The following is a 15,117-nucleotide window of genomic DNA, read 5'->3' as shown; positions in this document are numbered from 1 at the left end:
GGGTCAGCACGCGCGGTGGCGTGTGGCTTGCAGCCCTCGCATCTCCTCTGCTTTGGGGCCGTTCAGATGTTCTCTGACTCACAAGAAATGGGCTTTTCGCACTGACCTGAACACACAGTCTGTTTCCATCATTTTTTCGCTTCACACACACAGACGCTCAGGTTAGACACACGCACACCTGAGAGGCGTCACGGACGGTGCCTCCTTCGCGGCGTGAGGAGACCACGTCCGCGCGCTTCTTGTCTCTTGTTTCACTCTTGTTTTCCTCCCGTTGTTTGTCTTATCCTAGCGTAGACCTTACAGAGTGACCTTAGCGCACCTGGAAGACATCTTTTGTCGTTAAGTCGTCGTCTTTAAATTTTATCCATTTCTATGTATTAGATTTTATGAAAAAGTACTTGATAAACTAGATAAAAATGTTGACAGATCCCATCAATTTTCCTTATAATTACTTACGATTTTATTTCACTAAATTGTCACGGACAAGTGTTTATCCACAAACCTGAACTCTTATTTATAAAAGCTGAGCGACACTCGCCTGCTCCTTTTGGTTTCAGGGTGTTAGTGGCGCCCCATTGAAGTGACTTGGGAACCCGGCTGGTTCTGAGCCCCGTCTCAGGCGGCACCCTACACGAGCGAGAGAGGACTCACCTCCCACTAAGCGCTCCTCGCGCTGCAGGCTGCTGAGAGCTCTCGCCCTAGCAGGAGCATTTGGGGGCCGTGTCCTTTGTACCTGGGTCAGCTGTCCCTGCTGTCCCCGAGAGCGCGTATGGAGTGCACGCCACATGCTGGCACTGCTCTGAGCGCCGCGTGCGGTCCCCAGTGTGGGTATCCGTGAGGACACGGCACGGGGCAGCCACCAGCACGGCCGGCCCTGGAAGGTGACACACATGGAGAGCCGTTCTGTTCGCTCCGTGCTGCTCGGAGGGCCAGAGTGGCTGGTCTAATCCGTTGGCCACCCCTGACGGTGCGCTGAAGGCCGGGCGTGTGGCATTGGTGTGTGTCCATCGTCTTGTCGTCCGTGTGTTTGCTCACTCTGGCCACCGAGTGAGTTCCGGGGTTTCTGACCCACTGCAGGTAGCTGACGTGTCGGCCGGCCTGGCGCAGGGCGGGCAGCCGGAGAAGGAGGGCCGGGCGCACCCGTGCCTGGAGTGTGGACGCAGCTTCGCCTCGGCCGCCGCACTGCTGCACCACAGCCGGGAGACGCATGGCCGGGAGCGCATCCACGTGTGTCCCGTGTGCAGGAAGGCCTTCAAGCGTGCCACACACCTCAAGGTATGTGCCACCGTCCCCACGGGTTAGAGACTCTCGGTTGGTTCGGGTCGGTGGGTGTCATGAGTCTTGTTTGCAGCAAGGAAAGAGTTAACAGGTATCCCCCTTTGGGAGGAAAAGATCAGTGGGAGTTTAGTGTTAGCAGATCTGCTGGTTACGTGTTCGTGCGCAGTTCCCAGTCCGGGTCTGATAGGACTTAGGCTGGCACTGAGATGCCGTGTCTCACCGAGGAGAGCGGGAGATAGTAGGAGTCCGCCAGCACCTACTGGCCGGGCCATGGGGAAGCAGGAACTGCCCTCTTCGCGGGGGACCCACACTTGACACGTCTTTCGGCAGGGGAACGGGGAACCCCTCAGCAGCTGGCTCTGCGTCCACCTTGAGAATGGGGTCTGCATGCCGGGAGAAGGGCTAGGTGAACTCTGGGACGTGCGCACGGTCGGGGAGAGGAGGAGGAAGGGCTCTGGGACCTGATGTCCAGGGCTGCACTCAGGTGGCCTGCCATGTTGTGGGCCGCGGACCCCTTCCGGCGACTGCTGGCCAGCACTCCTTGTTACCAGAAGTGGCCGCATCTGACCACTGGCTAGCCTGTCAGGGATCCCCGCCTTCTGCTGCACAGTGACCCCGGACGTCTGCTCTCCAGACCCTCAGCGCATCCGTGTGCCTTGTCTCTTCCTCTGCCGTGTTTTCTGGCAACTGCCCTCGACCTCCCTCACCCGTCCCGTAGCCCTCGCCTGGCCATGAGAAGCGCTGCACGTAGTTCTCAGGCGAGGAACGTCTTACCAAATAGCAGACCACGTCCCACTCACCACCAAGGTCATTGGCAACAAGGAAGAGCACAGGCCATGCGGAGCCGCACAGCCTGTACCCTGGGCCTTCCGGGGGGCCACCCCTGACCCCCACTGCATCCCCGAGGGCACTCATCCCAGACGGGCCTCAGGTTGTCCTTGCTGCTCCGACGGGTCCCCACGGCCGTGTCGCAGGTCTGTCAAGAGCCGCCGTGGCCTCAGGTTTCCTCTCCGTGTGTGGTCTGTGGCAGGAGCACACGCAGACGCACCAGGCCGGCCCTTCGCTGAGCTCCCAGAAGCCGCGAGTGTTCAAGTGTGACACCTGTGAGAAGGCGTTCGCCAAGCCAAGCCAGCTGGAGCGGCACAGCCGCATCCACACAGGTAACCGCCGGCTTCCAGGTCGGGGTTCGGGAGGCCGGCGAGAAAACGGGGCTCAGCGAACGCGCAATTGGTGAAGCCGGGTCCGCGTCTGTTGCCCTCGTTTGTGGTCCGTTCTTCATGCTAACTTCTCAGTAAAAACCCTGTGGTTTCCCTGGCGACCATGGGAAAGAGAGCACCCTAGGGCTGCCGTGGCCTCTGGGGACCTGCCCGCGTGAGGGTCCCCCCACCCCGGGCTCCCGCTCCTGCTGCTGCAGGGCACGCCATTGTCGCTCCTCCAGAGTCGGTCTTTGCTGACTTCCTGTCACCGCCTACACCTGCCCAGGTCTGTCCCCGAGGGCAGACCAGCGCGGAGACACGGGTTCCCGGCTCCTGGCCTCTTGGCCCGTTGCCCTGACAGCTCACTTGCGTCCTCCGCCTCTGCCAGCCCACGAGGTGCCTGTGGCCCGTGGCCCACGTGGAAACACCACCGTCCCAGGGCCCTGTCTGCTGCGGCCTGTCCTCTCGGGACTGACGGCAGGACCTGCGTCCTGCTCTGGTGGGCAGCCCTGCGTTTGCACAGAGCCAGGCAGAAACCCTGGGTGTCTGGCAGACAGACGCCTCTCGCCCCCCTCTGAGCTCCCGCAGGTGGGATCCCGGTGTCCTGGAGCAGTCCCGCCGGCTGCTGCACCCCTGACTGCGGCACCTGGCTGCCGGAAGCCTCAGGGTCCCACACTCACCTTGCCGTCTGGAGTCCCGACTCTGCTCCCTGAGTGTCCTCTCTGCTGTCCCTCTGCCCAGCCCCTGACTCCCTTGGCTGGGTCATCTCTGATTGGCCTGCAGGTGTCAGCTTGGACGCCCCTCTCCAGGAGGCCTCTGGGCCCCTTCCTGCCCCTGTCTGGCCCCCACGCCTCCTTGGATATGCGGCAGGTGCTCTCATCAGGGTCCTTCCCCGGTTTCTCAGTGACCCTGCTGGTCCGCACAGACCGGCACCGACCAGGTGTTCAGCAAAACAAATATTGAGTGAAAGACGACGCCACTGCCCTTCTCATGTATCTACTCCAAAGGACGGTTTTAGGGGATAGGGACCGCCGTTGGCCTGCTAGCACGAGCTAGGTACTTCCAAAGGTTTGGAGAAACCTGCTGATGGTGTGTTGCTGTGGGGCCTGCTTCTGGGGCCGGGAGCTCCCATACCCCCCAGTATGCCTGCCACCTTCACGCCAGCCACAGCCCTGGGCGGCCTCAGGTCCCTGCAGCTGCCTTCTGCCTCTGGCTGCAGAACCCTCTGCTTTGAGGGTGCGGGCCTGGCCCCCACCACGGCACTCTCCCTGTGACTCAGCCCAGGTCACCTGACTCGAGGCATAGCCACCTCCGTGACCTCCTCATCCTTTGGGCATGTGACCCCTCCCATGCCCAGTCCTGGGGATTAGGGCCAGAAGGCTTCGAGCCACTTTAGGTCTCTGGCTGGCAGGGGGAGCGGGATGGAAAGCCCTCCTGTGTCTTGGCCACTGGGGGAGAGGGACAGGCTTGGAGTGACAGAAGGTGACACCCGGGGACTGGAGCAACCACGTGGGCCTTCATGCCAACACGGGGTCCAGGGAGGCCATGCAGGGAAAGGGGACAGACACCTGGCTGCAAGGTAGCCGTGCCGATGGGATAGAACCTTCTAGGCCTAGGGGAAGGGCTTGTGGCCCTGGGGGCTGGCATCCGATGAGTGTGTGGGCGGAGGCAGGGACCGCGAGGGTGGGACTGGGGCCCGGGAGTGGGCGGCAGCGTGTGGAGCGGCGCGGCACGGGGGCCGGGCTTTTTCCCGGAGTCGCGGTGCCGGTGTCTCTTCCACCTTCTGTTTCTGTATTAACGTCGCAGCAGTTAGAGTGACGTTCAAAGAGCGCTGGATCAGTCACACGTCACGGGACGTGGATGTGGCAGTGTCCTGTAGGTCCTGTGCTGCTGCTCGCCGCCCCCGCTGTTCGGAACACTTTGTTTAAACCGTTTGTGCTCTGCTCTATGTCCGGATGCTCTGGAGTCGGGGAGCTTTTGACGACGTTTCATCCCGCGCCTCGCCGGGGGGCAGAGTTGTTGGAAGCCGTGCGCTTGTCCGAGGGGAGGGAGGGCTGGGGACCCGCGTCCCTGCTCAGAGCGTCCCGCCGCGTGCCGTGCCCGCGGGAGACGCCGACGGCCCGTGTTTCCCCAGGAGAGCGGCCGTTCCGCTGCAGCCTGTGCGAGAAGGCCTTCAACCAGAAGAGCGCGCTGCAGGTGCACATGAAGAAGCACACGGGCGAGAGGCCCTACCGGTGCCACTACTGCGCCATGGGCTTCACGCAGAAGAGCAACATGAAGCTGCACATGAAGCGGGCGCACGGCTATGCGGGTGAGGCGGCGGCCGGGCCCCCGGGTGCCCCCTGGGGCTCTGAGCCTGCAGGGTGGGCGGCGGTCAGGGTGCACACAGCGCGGGGGGGGGTCAGGGTGCACGCGGCGGGGGGTCTGGGCACGCTTGGCGGGGGTGGGGTCCGGGTGCAGTTAGTAGAGGTTCTGGGTGCAGACGGTGGGGGTCCGGGTGCACGCAGACCCTCGGAGCGGGTGTGCGGGGCAAGTGTGTCCACTGGGCGCCCAGTCAAATGCCTGTGTCACCCGAGGGGGCGCATCAGGTTGCGAGGCCCCGGAGCACCTCCCTGCCATTCCTCTGGGTCACGCACGGATGGGCTGCGGTGCGGGGCTGGGGTGTGTGGGCTGCGGCGTGGTGGGCCCGGGCTGGTTCTCTGTCGGGCGTTGGCACGGTGTTCAGGACAGTGGGATCCGTGAGTGAGACGGGGCGGCGGGGGAGGGCTCGGACGCTGTGTGCCCCGCGGACTCTGCTCTCACGTCTGCCTCCCAGCGCGTCTTGCTTTTCTTCCTGTTTGGAGCTTGTGCCTGTTGTGCCGCTGCCATTCATGACTCACCGCTTGGCACTGACTGCTCAGCACTGGCCGCGTGGTGACGTAGCCGTGACTGCGCGAGCTGCCCAGCAAGGGCGAGTTGCCCCTGCGGCTCGGGTTCGTCCTCCTGTGGGGTGGATCGCAAATCAGTTTAGAAATCTCGTCTCGGTCTAAGTTGTCTTTATTCCGTTGTGAGTCCCCTTGCGCTGCTGTGCGTCTGACACTCTGCCTACCGTCTGTCCGTCTGTCCGCAGGAAACCTGCAGGAGCCTGCCATCCAGCAGGAGCACGGTGCCGAGGAGCTGGGCCGGACCCTCCACCTGGAGGAGGTGGTCCAGGAGTCCGCGAGCGAGTGGCAGGCCCTGGCCAACGTGTTCTGACCCGGCCCGCCCCTGCCGCCACGGCCGTTTCTGAAGTTGAATGTTGCGAAGCACTTGGAATTTCTTCTTGGAAGCTTCGGGTGTTAAGTGTTGCCATGCTAGTTTTTTAGCTATAAAATTATCTCAAGAATCATTGTCTTCAGAGACTGATAGGAACAACTGAGAGCAGTGTCAGCACGTTGTTGTAGTTTGTGTCCAAATCACTGAACTCAGGTACGACCCTAGGCAGTTCTACCTTCGCGCTGCGGCCAGTGCCTCCAGTTACAAAGAGCGAACTGGGTCTCACTGTCCCGTGCCGTGGCCTCTTTGTGTTAGCGAAGACAAACGTTAACATGGAACACGTAAGGTCGATTTTCCTTCGTGCTTTCTGTTGTAAGAAGCGTAGCTTATAAAACAAACGTAAAATCGGGGCACGAGGTTCAGAGAAATGTTAGAACACGCAGGGAAGTGTTTTCCATTTTCTTTCTCTGTGTATTTTGAAAGTAGAAACGGACTCTTTCTAGTCTACCGTGTGTTTCTAGAATACGGAGAGATGGCTGGCCCGTTCTCTCCGCGTTACGATTCTCGGACTATCAGCTACAAGGATGCAGCGTCGGGGCCCAGACGGTGGAGGGGGCACGAACGGGGATGAACGTGTCCTCGCGGGATGGGGCGGGGCCGCACGTGCTGCCGAGTCCACCGTCAGGGCCGCGGGTTCGGTGACTGCAGAAAGCACAAGCCATAGGTCGCACGCAGGCGAGGGCAGACCCATGTCCTCGGAGTGGAGGGAGCGTGGTCCCGTGCCCCGCGGCGCGGAGCGGCGTGTCGGTGGGTCCTAGCCGCCGTGCTCCCCTCCTCACGCGGGGGCAGGTGTGTCGTCTAATTCAGGGAACTCTCACTGTCATCAATGGTGCCACATCGAACACGCCCCAGACCAAGTCCCGGCCCGAGCCGGGGCAGAGTGTGCGTTGCTCCTCCAGCATTCCAAAGACGGAAGGTTCTTTACTTCACGTGAGTTTCTCCTTCAGCATTATTTATATGTTCTATATATAAATACACATGTACATAGACAGATATATGGGCCTCTGTGTGGCTGAACAGTATATTTTGTAAATAGCGGCGCTCGTCCCGGCGGCAGAGAGCGCGCATCAGAGTTCCGACTCCGCGGGCACGTCAGGCCAGGGCCGTGCTCCTCAAGTCATAAATGGTACCTTGTTCACGGTAACATGAAGGTGGGCTTGTTTTGCTTTTGTTTTTCTCTTGAAAAATAATTGCCTTTATTTTGTGTCACGGCCTCCCTGGTTTCAGAAGAGAGCAGTTTTATTATAAATATTGTATGGACTCTGTATATTAAGAGAGGAGCTCATTTCAGATTCCTGAAGAAAGAGACATTTTTACTGTTATTTTTCAAAGGGCATCTTTTGATTTTTTTTGTTGTTGTTCACTTTTTGGCATATGTACATAAGTCATATTGATGATGATATAAAAACTTTTGTTATGTGAAAATATTTAAGTCAGAAAACTGTTAAATAATATTACTTTTTTTTTTCAAACTGCTTTGTGTATTGTATATTTTTTTAAGGAAAAAAAAAAGCCTTATTTGACTTATTCTTGTGATACTGGACTTACTATATATCCTGAGGTTTTCCTTGAATGTCAGTGTGTAGCTGGCTGTAGTCCGTATATTCCGAATAATTGTAATTGTGCCAGAGTTTTAAAGATTCTGCTTTTAATGCACTTTTCTTTTATAATTTTGTATTAAAATATTTTAGAAATGTTGATTAATTTTGGTGAACAGATATCTCCAAAGTTGAAATTATTGCAATTTAAAAAATTTTGTTCTTGCTAGGTTATTTATTTTGGTTGTAGCATTAAATGTCATCTCTCAGGACAAGTCTCTAAAAGGGGTTTATTTAATTCCTAATTGTACAGAAAGCATAGTTCAGCGAACTGTACTGGCCAGCTGCCTGTTTAAGTAAGGCCTTACCAGGTGAATCTAAACCTACTTTTATTTTCGTCAAAGAAAAAAAAAAGATCTATCAATGATATCATTCTGTGAGTTTTCTCAATTATTAACTATTAGCAGGCAAACACAAGACATTAATATATTATTTTTATTTACTTCCTAATTAAAAAAGCTGCTTCTTTGCAAAACATTCCTTGAAATACAAGGTTTTGTAAAGACATAATTTCACTTGAACCTTTGGTGGAGTACAGGTTGATCTTTGTATTTTACTGGTTGATAAATGTCTTCTGACGAGATTTCTAGCCTCCTGCATAACCAGGGTTTTGAGAATAGATAACTGTATTTTTAGAAATATCTCATCATAGCATATCTGCTTTGGAATAACAATAAATAAAAAATGAAGTTAGGAAGTGTGATTAATTATTTTTCTTTTAAAATATTTACTATATAATAGCTTGGCCCATGGATTAATTCCAAGTTCAGATAATGTTTTAACAGAGCAGAATTTCAATGGTATTTCCCTTGCCTCCGTGAAGTCTAGACAATGAAAACTTGCAAGGTCTACCTGAAGAGCTTCAAAGTTACAAAGTCAGGGTACGGGTCAGCGGCAGGCGGGCCGTCCCTGTGGGCTGCCAGCGTCCTTCCTTTTCTCGGTCACCTGCGTGACTGGCCCTGGCGAGCGAGGCCTCTCCCAGGTTCACGACTGTCTTCAAGCTTGTGGTCAGCTGCCCGTGAAGCATTCCCGGGGGCGCAGGGGGAGAGCTGCCTTTGCCCACACGCTCAGCCTAAAACCCGGGTAGAGTTCTCGGGACGTGGCGGTGGGGGGTGACTGGGACGTGCGGGTCCGGTCCACTGGAGGACACAGAAGTGGTCCTGTTTTCCCGCAGCGGCGGTCGCTGCACACAAGCAGCCTCTTCAACCGTGTAGCATGAGATGCCCCAACCCTGAGCTCTCCCGTGGCTCCGTTGACCCTTCGGTGCGTGGCCGGGGCTGAAAGGGCAGACCACTCGAGGAGCGGAGGCACCTGCCCGCCGGGCCGAGCCGCGTGGGCCCATCAGGCCGCTCGTTACCCTCTGACGAGGTAGGGCCTATGGGCCGTGAGCCTCTCTCCCCGTGAGCCTCTGTCCCTGTGAGCCTCTGTCCCCGTGAGCAATTCCCTCCGTCCCATCGGGTTCATCTTTCGTCCGAGCGCAGCACTGCCCTGGGCATCCCGACCCCCACTCCGCGCTCCCCCGCCCGCTGTCGCTCGTAAACAAACGTGAGTCCGGGCCTCGCGGACAGGCCTCTGTTCTCTGGCCTCTTGGAAGGGCTCGTGGAACATCTGCGTGCTGGAGCCGCACGCGCCGGTACAGGTGCGAGAGGTTTTACAAGTTCTTCCCACGGGCTTTCCTCTCTGCCGAGAAATACGTGTAACTCATCAAGATTCACGTTTTTAACAAGTGATCACGCAGATTTATGTCAGGAACAACTTTTTAAGAAAATATGTAAAACATATAGGGCCGCTTTAGAGACCTCATCTGCTTGCATTCTACCCGTTTTTTCCCCCAGAAGTTTATTTCAGAGTCAATGTTGTGCCCCCCCCCCACCAAAAAAATGAACCCAAGGGTCAATCATTGCTAATCTGTTCTTTTTCTCCGGTCTGCCGTGTGACGTGAGGTGGCGATGCCAGTGCGGAAGTGGCACCGTGCACTCGTCTGGACTCATTCTCTTTTTGCCACTTCGTCTCTATTCTTAGTCAGTGCTTTGGTTTTTTAGACTAGAATTTCAGAAGTGCTACATTTGCATTTGGGGACTCGACCTCTTTACCTTATTCTAAGGAAATCAGCATTTAAAAACCTAGTTGCATCTTTATTGATTAAAAGGTGGGGGCATGCAGGATTTTTGTTGAGATTCGAAGTCCCATGTCTGTCTTCTTTGCGTCGGGAAGGTTCTTAAGCCTAGCATCCTGCGCTGTCACCGTGGACCCGGTGTGAGCAGGCCCTCCCTCGGGCACACGCACGCACAGAGGAGCACACGCTGCCCGCCTTGGCCGTCTGCCCGGCACGGACAGGCGCTCAGTGGTTCCTCATACAGATAATGAGGAAAGTGTTTAAAGCATTAAAGGTCAAGATGACGTGGCGGGAACAGTAGGCTGTAACCATGAAAGATTTTGCTGTTTAATCTTTTCAGAGTGAACACTTCGGTATTAAATCCGGGTTCGTAATCTCACAGGTTCTACGGTGATGTACTGATTCCTTCTGATTCACCACGAAAGAGAACTTTGAAAATCAGCTTTTTATTCTATTTAAAAGAATTCCTTTATTATCCTTGAAATTGTTTCATGGTCTACTTATACATTGGATTCTCTTTCTTTAATCCAATTTTGGGTTAGAAATGGATAGTTGTGCCCAAAGCCCGTGTGCTGGCTTTAAGAATAATAAAAGTAGTTTTTGTATTATTTTAAAACTCCTATATATTTACTTCCTTGGGTTTGGGGTGAGTTAGAACTGTTTTCTGTAGGTAACATTTTCAGCAAGGGTTAACCCAACACAGTGATGCTGAATTCACAATAAATTGGGGTCCATCGGGTTTGGAGAGCACGTGTCTTATTTTCTGTACGTGGGGACAATGGTCCATTCTGTCACCTACAAGGTATTTGAGAGTGACTTGCTGTGAAAGTCGATCCCAGTGTCGGTGTGTCTGCTCATGGGATGTGGGATCTTGGACTTCCCCAGAAATGCCAGTGGAGTTGGGTCACATTATAGCATCTAATCCTCCTTACAGACGTATTTCCGAACTTTTAGAAGTTTGAAATTTATGGAGCCGCGTCCTGTTGAATTAACACATGGAGGGTATCTTGTCCTTTGTCTACTTTATTCCTAGCACAAAAGCAGGGACTCCATACATTTTTGGATTGAACTACCTAAAATGATTTGTTTTTTTTTTTTTCTTTCCCTTGCACTTTGCTCAGAGGGAATGGTGAGAAATTGTTCGCTGTGTCTGTTGCTTGTTTGTAGGAGGAATATTGCTCTAAGAAAGTTTTAAAATTGGTGGATGGGTGGGTTTTTCAGACAGAATGATCAGATTACGAAAACATTTTTTCCTTAAAGCGGATTGCCGCGACCCTTTACAGAGCTTCTCCAGATGAGACCTTCCAGCATGCCTGACTCTGGTGATGTGAGCGCGTTTGCAAATAAGCGTGAAGGCGTGAGTTTGCGAAGCGCGGCGGGTAGGCTGACTCGGGGCCTTGGCTCAGAACTGCGCTGGCGCTGATGGATGGCTGTCGGGGGCCACTCAGTTAACTTCTCGGGGCCCGTCCCCTTGTCTGTAAAGTGAGTCGACTAATTCCCGTCCTAACACTCGTAATCTCAGTCACGCGCGGGAACGTCAGAGAGGTTGGGAGGCGCCCCTCCATGTGTCTCGGGTCGGCAGGGCTTAGAGCAGAGCGCTGTCTGCCTCCAATCCCAGATCTCCTCGAGGCCATCGTCCAGGGCAGGCCCTCGGGAGACCAGGACAGGCCCTCGGGAGACGGAGCTCCGCCCTCTGGAGCAGAGCGATGCCTGTCCCCCGGGCCAGTGTAATCACGACGCATCTCCCTCTGGGGCAAGGTCAGCTCACGGCCTTTTGTAAAAGCCTCCGGGTCCCTGTGCTCCAGCTCCTGTCCTGCGCTCAGCCCCGGGCCTTGGGCATCGGTCTCCCGGGGTGGCCCGTGGGACTCGGGCGTGGGAATATCCCCACACGGGACTGCCCGTCTCTGTTGTCTCTGACCCAGGACCCCATGCTAGCGCCCCGGATCTGGACTTCCCAGGGGCCTCTGTCGGGGTGAAGCTCGAGCTCCGCGGCTGCTGGCGACATGGGGTCCGTGCCCTCTGGAGGCCTTGCCGTTGCTCGGCTTGCTGTGCCGGTGGGGACTGTCGTGGCAGGTGCCGGCGGCGAACGGACCGCACACGGCCATAGTGCTGTCCCCACGCAGACGAGCTTCGACGGTCGCGCAGACCTTGAAGGACTCAAGGCTGTTTAGTCCCTGAGGAAAAAGGGAGAAATGAGAAATGTGTGCAGCCACGCACTCGCACACACGTACGCACACACACACATGTGTACATACGCTTGCGGACACGCACTCGCACGCACACACATACGCGCACACACGTGCACATGCGCTTGCGGACACGCACTCGCACGCACACACGTACACACACACGTGCACATGCGCTTGCGGACACGCACTCGCACGCACACACGTATGCACACACGTGTACACGCGTTGCGGACACGCACTCGCACGCACACACATACGCACACACACGTGCACACGCGCTTGCGGACACGCATTCGCACGCACACACGTACGCACACACACACATGTGTACACGCTTTGCGGACACGCACTCGCACGCACACACGTACGCACACACACGTGCACATGCGCTTGCGGACACGCACTCGCACGCGCACACGTACGCACACACACGTGCACATGCGCTTGCGGACACGAGCACTCGCACGCACACACGTACGCACATACACGTGCACATGCGCTTGCGGACACGCACTCGCCCGCACACACGTACGCACACACACGTGCACATGCGCTTGCGGACACTCACTCGCCCGCACACACGTGCACATGCGCTTGCGGACACGCACACGTGCACGCACACACGCACACGGGCTCCTGCACACACATGCACGTATGTACACACGCGCGCACTCATGCACGCGTGTACACACTCACACGCTGCAGACACATGCACACTTACTCGTGCGCACACACACACATACGCTCACGCAGACACGCACACATGCGTGCACATGCATACACACACGCACACAGGCTCATGCACATACACACACGCGCACACACACGCACACACATGCACATGCACACATGCCTCGCGCTCTCCCCCGGTAAGCGGCTGTCTCCACGATGCCGTGGCTCTGGTCCTCCCACACGGCTTCGGCGTCAGTGCAGGCACGTCGGTAGCCCTGGTAACCGAGCTATGTGGGAGGAAATCCCTATAATTAGCACAAAGCAGCTCATCTGGATCTGATGCCAGCCAGTTCCATCCTCGTTCTGGGTGAGGGGGGACGACAGCTGGCCATCTGCGCCAAGACGCTCGACTCCGCACTTTCCCAAATTATCTTCCTCACGTTGGATAACCCCAAGCCTTCATCCTTTCCATGTAACCCTGATTCCTGAAGGAGCTGTGAGTGTACGTAAGGTCGCAGGAAGAGTACGCAAGAGACCTTTTGTACTCTGCACCAGAGACCCCGTTCAGGCGTGGCCCCTAGTGTGGACAGTAATGTCTTTGTTCAGGCGGACTCTGTCCTGGGTGGGGGCGGCACTGGCTCTCAGGCTGGTGGCACCTGTTCTGGGACGCTCCTGAAAGCCACGCGCCAGTCCTCCAGCGGGCCATCTCCAGTTCTCCCGCCAGGGTTTGTGGGTGCGCAGATGTCAGCCTTCCCCGTGCAGGCATTTCCCCTTGAGGCAGTAGGCTTTTGTGGGAGGCTGGGAATCCTGTGGCCACTTGTCCGGCCGCTTGCCCCTGCGGGGCCCACCTGCCGTGGTCCGGGTAAGGAAGGGCTTCGGGGCGCACCTGCCGTGGTTCCGGGTGAGGAAGGGCTTCGGGGCGCACCTGCCGTGGTCTGGGTGAGGAAGGGCTTCGGGGCGCACCTGCCGTGGTCCGGGTGAGGAAGGGCTTCCTGCTCGCCTTGCTTCACTTGCGCTGTGTTCCTGTCGTGCGGACCTGTGGATTCCTGCTGGCTTTCCCAGGCTGCCGTCTGTTAGGATCGCATTTGATGCCCCAGTATCCCTAGATCTGACCAGGAGAGGCCCCTGAGTCAGGGGCCATGGCCCTGTGGCTCCTGGAGCGCGTTCCCATGCTGGTGCAGCGGACTGCACTCTTCCTGCCTCTTCGCCCGGGCCAGCTCTTTTCCCAAGGAGCCGGTTCCCTTCTGTGGACAGCAGCATCTGGAAGCTAAGACCCATGCGGCATCCCCGTCATGTCCCACTAATCCAGCCCGGGTCCGTGCCCCCGCAGACCTTCTGTCCCCTGAGCTGCCTGCTCTGCCCGTGGCGTACCCCCCGCGTTGGTGGGGCTCCCACCACACCGCCAGCTGCAGGGTCCTTCTGCCTGGCGGCCTGACAATGGTGGCGACCCCCGGTCCCGATCTACACTGAGTGGCGTAGCTCTCCGTTCTCATGGGAGTCCCTCCTGTGCCTCCCCTGCCCCCAGGACACCTCTGGGCTCTGCTTGTGTCTGGGGCTCCCAAAGCCCCTCCTCGTGGAGCTCAGCCTGGTGCCCACCTCGTGGGAAAGCGCTCGGGGAAAGCACACGTCCCGATCAGCTCCAGTTCTGCCTTGTTTTATTTTGAAATATGTCCCCGAGTGTCGTTGTGGCAGTTGCTGAGTCCCTGCAGGATTAACCCTTGACTGACCATTGAGGGTGCGTCCTGTATATGCACCATCAGAAGAGACCGGCCAACTCCAAAAACACTATGGTAGAATGTGAGTCTTGGGGCACGTGGGTGGCTGCAACGGTGAAGCGTCTGCCTTCAGTGCAGGTTGTGATCCGAGGGTCCTGGGACCGAGCCCCACGTCGGGCTCCCTGCTCGGTGGGGAGTCTGCTGCTCCCCCTGCGTGTGCTCTCCCTCTCTCTCGGATAAGTAGATAAATGAATAAAATCTTTTAAAAAGATGACTCTCTATGCATGATTTTCCGGATTCCTTGATCAGGAATTTGGGGGCAAAGAGGAGGTAAGAGCTGGTGCTGGCGAGCAGGGCAGCTTCCCAGGCTGGGGGCTCCAGACGGTGGGCTCGGGTCCTCCCGCCACCGTCCCAGCATGGGGGCCGCCCACACGACGCTCACAGGCCCAGAAGTTCCCTCCCGGCTGCTGCTGAGACAGAAGGGAACCAGGACTTGAGTTAAAAGCAAGACAAACAAAGATTTTGGCTTATCTTTTTTGAAACAAAATTGTTGTCACCCAAAACAATGACACATGGGGGAGGTGAACCATGAGACACTATGGACTCTGAAAAGCAACCTGAGGGGTTTGAAGTGGCGGGGGGGTGGGAGGTTGGGGAACCAGGTGGTGGGTATTACAGAGGTCACGGATTGCATGGAGCACTGGGTGTGGTGCATAAACAATGAATACTGTTACGCTGAAAAAAAATTAAAAAAAAAAAATTTCCCAAATCCTTCATGGCTGTCCATGGCTTTATGTGGCAAAGAGTAGTTTCCCCGAGTTTCTTTAGCGCACGTGAACAGGTGTTTCCTCTCGTGAAGACAATGAAGTGTAAATATATTTTAAAAGATCGTGTAAAAACAAAATGAAAATTCTTTTCCTGGTGACATAGCGCATCCGTGCCCTAACTGTGGCCTCTAGTCCACTCTCCCTTATTGATGTGAAAGCCACGGGCACCAGCCCGTGCCCCGCGCCCCGACGGCACAGCCCACACCCGGGTCACCCCTGAGATGCGACCACT

The 15,117-nt window shown here is 56.3% G+C and overlaps 1 protein-coding gene across 3 annotated transcripts in view; it reads left to right on the top strand.

Annotated features, from left to right (window-relative positions):
* Window positions 1-8,063, top strand: part of ZNF236 (zinc finger protein 236) — a 102,788-nt gene extending 94,725 nt beyond the window's left edge. For 2 of the 3 annotated variants that reach the window (XM_059140627.1, XM_059140629.1), the window contains exons 28-31: window positions 1,078-1,275; window positions 2,309-2,438; window positions 4,609-4,785; window positions 5,584-8,063. In XM_059140627.1, coding sequence (XP_058996610.1) covers window positions 1,078-1,275; window positions 2,309-2,438; window positions 4,609-4,785; window positions 5,584-5,708 — 630 coding nt within the window. In that variant the 3' untranslated portion in view covers window positions 5,709-8,063. Of the gene's footprint in view, window positions 1-1,077; window positions 1,276-1,912; window positions 2,257-2,308; window positions 2,439-4,608; window positions 4,786-5,583 lie in introns of those variants that run through there. The other variant, XM_059140628.1, reaches the window with a different exon arrangement.
* Window positions 8,064-15,117: the final 7,054 nt, after the last annotated feature.

The sequence above is a fragment of the Mustela lutreola genome, chromosome 11, assembly GCF_030435805.1.
Source record: "Mustela lutreola isolate mMusLut2 chromosome 11, mMusLut2.pri, whole genome shotgun sequence".
NCBI classification, from domain to species: Eukaryota; Metazoa; Chordata; class Mammalia; order Carnivora; family Mustelidae; genus Mustela; species Mustela lutreola.
Note: the sequence above shows the minus strand (reverse complement) of the source record. Positions and strands in the feature narration are given on the sequence as shown.